At 36.4% G+C, this 4,163-nt stretch overlaps 1 protein-coding gene across 2 annotated transcripts; it reads left to right on the top strand.

Moving 5' to 3' along the window:
• Nucleotides 1-896: 896 nt before the first annotated feature.
• LOC109152016 (peroxisome biogenesis protein 19-1-like) lies at nucleotides 897-3,152 on the top strand. 2 transcript variants are annotated; one of them, XM_019299599.1, is made up of 5 exons: nucleotides 897-1,065; nucleotides 1,273-1,321; nucleotides 1,426-1,717; nucleotides 2,350-2,666; nucleotides 2,927-3,152. In XM_019299599.1, the coding sequence occupies exons 1-5, from the start codon at nucleotides 1,023-1,025 to the stop codon at nucleotides 2,970-2,972; spliced, it is 747 nt and encodes a 248-aa protein (XP_019155144.1). In that variant the 5' UTR covers nucleotides 897-1,022; the 3' UTR covers nucleotides 2,973-3,152. The 2 variants fall into 2 exon arrangements, with proteins under 2 accessions (XP_019155144.1, XP_019155145.1); XM_019299600.1 differs by having other exon boundaries at nucleotides 903-1,065; nucleotides 1,429-1,717.
• The last annotated feature ends 1,011 nt before the right edge of the window (nucleotides 3,153-4,163 follow it).

Here is a 4,163-nt window from a genome sequence, read left to right as displayed (position 1 = left end):
TAATTTGTTTCTTATTTTCGCAGACTTCATCATTATATACGCTACTTGGCGGTGCCTCTTCCACCTCCTCCGCAGCTGAGTTTTCTTCGACGGGTGGTTACACCACCGATTTTCCTCCCGGCGGGAACAATGACATCCAAGTCTCTGGCCTGTCTAGTCACAACTCACAACATGTCATTCGCACCGCCACCGCCACCTTCGATTTGACTCGGCCGGTGATTCATTCAAGAAAGCCTGTTTATCCTCCGCCGCACCGCTTCCTCCGCTGCCGGAGAGTGGAGTTCCAGTGATTTTTTATTGCATTATCCATCCACCCTGGCAAAAGGTGCGTGATCGCCGCGCCATCTGTTGCCGTGCCCGACATGCGAATGGAGAATAATGGCATCCTCATCCGGCGAGAACTGGCGGTGCTGCACGGTAGGACTTAATTAGCTGGTTGCACCACCGCAACCGGCACGACTTCCCTGGTATACCGGTGCTAATTAGCGACCAGTTCCGTAGCATGTGCTGCTCTACCAGCTTCACCAATGTGGCATCTTCTTCCGACAAATTATTTTAGTTTTTAATTTTTTATTTCTTAAACATTAAAAATTATTTTTTTAAAAAATGCCACATATGCATCTTAGGTGGAGGGATAACTTGTTAAAAATTGAAAAAACTTGTAAATTGGATAAATTACATAATATTAATTAGTTTAAGGACTCAATTATAGTCTTTTTAGATTCAGTGACCTAATTACATTATGATGTGTAGTTCTAGTGGCCTATTTGACCTTCATTCCAAAATATAATGGAAGGTTAATTTGGGGCATATGGATTACTCCGCCTGAAACGACGTCATCGCAGGTCTGCAGTCGATACTTACGGTCGAGATTCATCTTTGTATTCCGCTGTTTTAAGATTTCAATGTCCATTCATTCCTTAGTCTAAAAGACACCAAAAAGATTAGATTTTTAAAGATATTTACCGTGGAAAAGAGTTGTATAGACTTCATATCGATTGAGAGAAAATTTGGGAAAATCCATGGCTACCGACCACTCCGATGATTTAGACCAACTACTTGATAGTAATCACCTATTCCCTTTTCTGTGTATCAATATATATGTACCTATAAACATGATTTTTACCTCTTTTGTCTAGCTGTTGTTGAACTGTTGAAGCATGTTCCTGAATTCTGGAAAAAAAATATTGTTCTTGTTGTGTTTGATTGATTTCAAGATTGTTTTTTACAAAGATTTATTGAAGTTATCGAATACGGGTACATAATTTGCAGGCGCTTTAGATGATTTCCAGAACCTCAATTTCACTGCTTCTTCACAAAGGTATTAACTTTTCTTCTGTCCCTTTTGGTTTTCTGTATTCTGTTGTGACTTAGTATATGTGTTTTTAAGTAAGTTTTGAAAAAAAGTTTGATTTTTGGCTTTAGAAGAAAAGATGGAGAAGAGAAGGGGAGTTCTATGCCTGGTGAGGTTCAAGGGCTAGGGATGGGATTGCCAGATTTGAGGGCTAAGAAAATAGGTAAGCAAAAAAAGGCTTCAAAGGAGGCTAAGGACTCACATGCTTTTGAGGCTCTTGGTAAGCTTAGAGAGCAGACTAGGGAGGCTGTGAAGGGGTTAGAATCAATGAATGGCTTGGAGTTTCCTGGTGCTCAGAATTTTGGGAATGATGCATTGATAGAGGAATGGGCCAAGCAGTTTGAGGATCTTGCTGGGTCTCAGGTAAATTTCTTCAACTTTAATAGTTCTGGAGTGGAGTACTTTGAATTTCGTGCTTAAATATATGATTTGGTATTTGGCACTAAGTGAATCAGTGAATGGTGACTTAAATCTATGGAATTCTAATTCTATTTACAGTGCTTTGCATCGTGCTATTTGTATTGTGGTCAATCGAGTGAAATGGAAACTTCAAGAGTTCAAGTAATGTAGTTTGCGATGTCTGTCGATATGCTTTTTAGCATAATAATCATAATTTGATGCTCCATATTAGAGGTTGAATGTAGTTTTGAAGGGGGAAGGGGGTGATTTTGTATAAAGCTTAAAGAAATCGAACCTTTCTAACCCATCGTTGTCAAGTCATATAGTGATATATTTATCATCGTTCTTGGATCTTGCGCACATGTATAGTTCTTCAGAGTTTCTGAAAGTTAAGCCCGAATCTCAAAATGTTCAATGAACATCCCAAAGTATGGAGTAGATTGCCAAAGGAAAAGGGGGTGGAACATTTGAAAGAAAGAAGAAAACTTTTTTGTAAAATTGCATTTTTGCAACCGAAATTTCTGCATGATTTACTTAAAACCAGTTCTCCTCATTCTCTATTCCTTGTTCAACTGAATTTGGCATTCATTTACCAGGACATGGAATCCCTAGTAGAGACCATGATGCAGCAGCTTTTATCAAAAGAAATCCTTCACGAGCCTATGAAAGAAATTGAAGAACGGTATCCTAAATGGTTAGAAGAAAATAAAGCTAAACTAACCAATGAGGAGTATAACCGTTACAACCACCAGTACGAACTCATAAAAGAGCTAACTAGAGTTTATGAAACGGAGCCAGCCAACTTCAACAAGATTGTTGAGCTTATGCAGAAAATGCAAGAGTGTGGCCAACCGCCTAATGATATTGTCAGCGAGCTTGCCCCAGACTTTGATTTGTCAAGTCTCGGTCAAATGTAAGTATTTCTATATCATTATCTTATTTCAGCTTACTTTGATGTTTTGCTCGTTTTTTGGTTGTTGAATTATTGTCAGAAAAGTCTGCACTTATTTAATAGCTTTCTCGAACTGTAAATAAGAAGATTAAGCGTTTTATTTTCATTTAGTTAAGCCATCCCTCTCGCTTTGGTTAAGCTACAGCTCACGGTAGCAATATCTTCTTGTATGTTGCAATTTAGTTGTCAATCGCTAAGCTATTCTTTGTTATACTTTGCAGAACCCCAGAGATGCTCGAGTCTCAGCAAAATTGCTGTATTATGTGATCATACTTGCAAAGGTCTTCCTTTCTGCCATTTGGGCTTCATGTTTTCCTATATTTATATGTTTTCTGAGCCACGGTTCGTGAGAAACCTGGTTTATTTCGAATTGGTTTTAGTTGATGGATCATTATTATATTTTAATGGGAAAATGACATTTTTGGTCCTTCGGTTGTGACCATGTAATTTATCAATTAAAGAAGTATATATATATATATATATATATATATATATATATATATATATATATATATATATATATATATATATATTTCTTTATTTCTTTATTTAATAATAGTTAAGTTGGTCTTTTGACTATCACGTAATTTTAATTTTAGTCATTGATTTTTAAACCTACCAAATTTAGTGTTGGTGTATTGAATCTTTTTCAATTATAATAACTTTTTTCATATGTGAACGATTAACATTAGGCTGGCTAAAATTTGTGTTAGACCGTTTATGGATCTTTGTTTGTGAGACATATCGGATCAATATGAAAATGTAATACTAATCAAGAATAAAGGCATTGTTTGACAATTAGCAGTTAGCGGATTATATTAACAGTTCACAGCAACCGTTATACCGTGCACATTATGTACATTCTATTATATAATTATATACATTTTTGAAACATGAGATTTTTTTCTTACAGAAATTAATAGCCGACCCACAAAAAGCGGAATTTCAGAAAAAAAAAAAAAAAAAAAGAAGTACAAAATGAAGTTGTTTTGCACCAGGGCGCATGTGCGCCCTAGTGTATGATATAAATTGTCGGTTCACAGATAGCGGATTGTGTTAGCGGGTTTGACCAGCGGATTGTATCAATGGTTTGTAAAATGATGTTTGGTAAAATTAGCTGTAACACCCCACTTTTCTAACTCTTAAATACATCTCTAGACAGTCATTAATATAACTAAGCAGCGGAAAACTAAAAAGATAAATAGAGGGAGTGTCACCGCCACAATCACCACTCTTTGGTGATTGCACAGGCTAAAAGGGTAAAACTAAAAATAAGATTAAGTCTGGGAGCTAAATGTAAATACTGGAAACGTAAGGGGGAAAAACGTCACCCCAAATAGTCTACATCAATCCTCAAACATAAAGTCATAAGTCTAAATCCATAACATGATCATAATTAAAACTAGAGTTTAAACATCTCAAACTAAGAGACTAATCTAACTCGATCTCTTCTCACTG

This window comes from Ipomoea nil, unplaced genomic scaffold (genome assembly GCF_001879475.1).
Source record: "Ipomoea nil cultivar Tokyo-kokei standard unplaced genomic scaffold, Asagao_1.1 scaffold2360, whole genome shotgun sequence".
NCBI classification, from domain to species: domain Eukaryota; kingdom Viridiplantae; phylum Streptophyta; class Magnoliopsida; order Solanales; family Convolvulaceae; genus Ipomoea; species Ipomoea nil.
Note: the sequence above shows the minus strand (reverse complement) of the source record. Positions and strands in the feature narration are given on the sequence as shown.

Bases quoted from the DNA above. Each gene is read 5' to 3' on its own strand.
- LOC109152016 (XM_019299599.1), top strand. From the start codon at position 1,023: ATGGCTACCGACCACTCCGATGATTTAGACCAACTACTTGATA. The intron at 1,322-1,425 runs GTATTAACTTTT...TTTTGGCTTTAG, and splicing joins TTCACTGCTTCTTCACAAAG to AAGAAAAGATGGAGAAGAGA. The intron at 2,667-2,926 runs GTAAGTATTTCT...TATACTTTGCAG, and splicing joins TTGTCAAGTCTCGGTCAAAT to AACCCCAGAGATGCTCGAGT.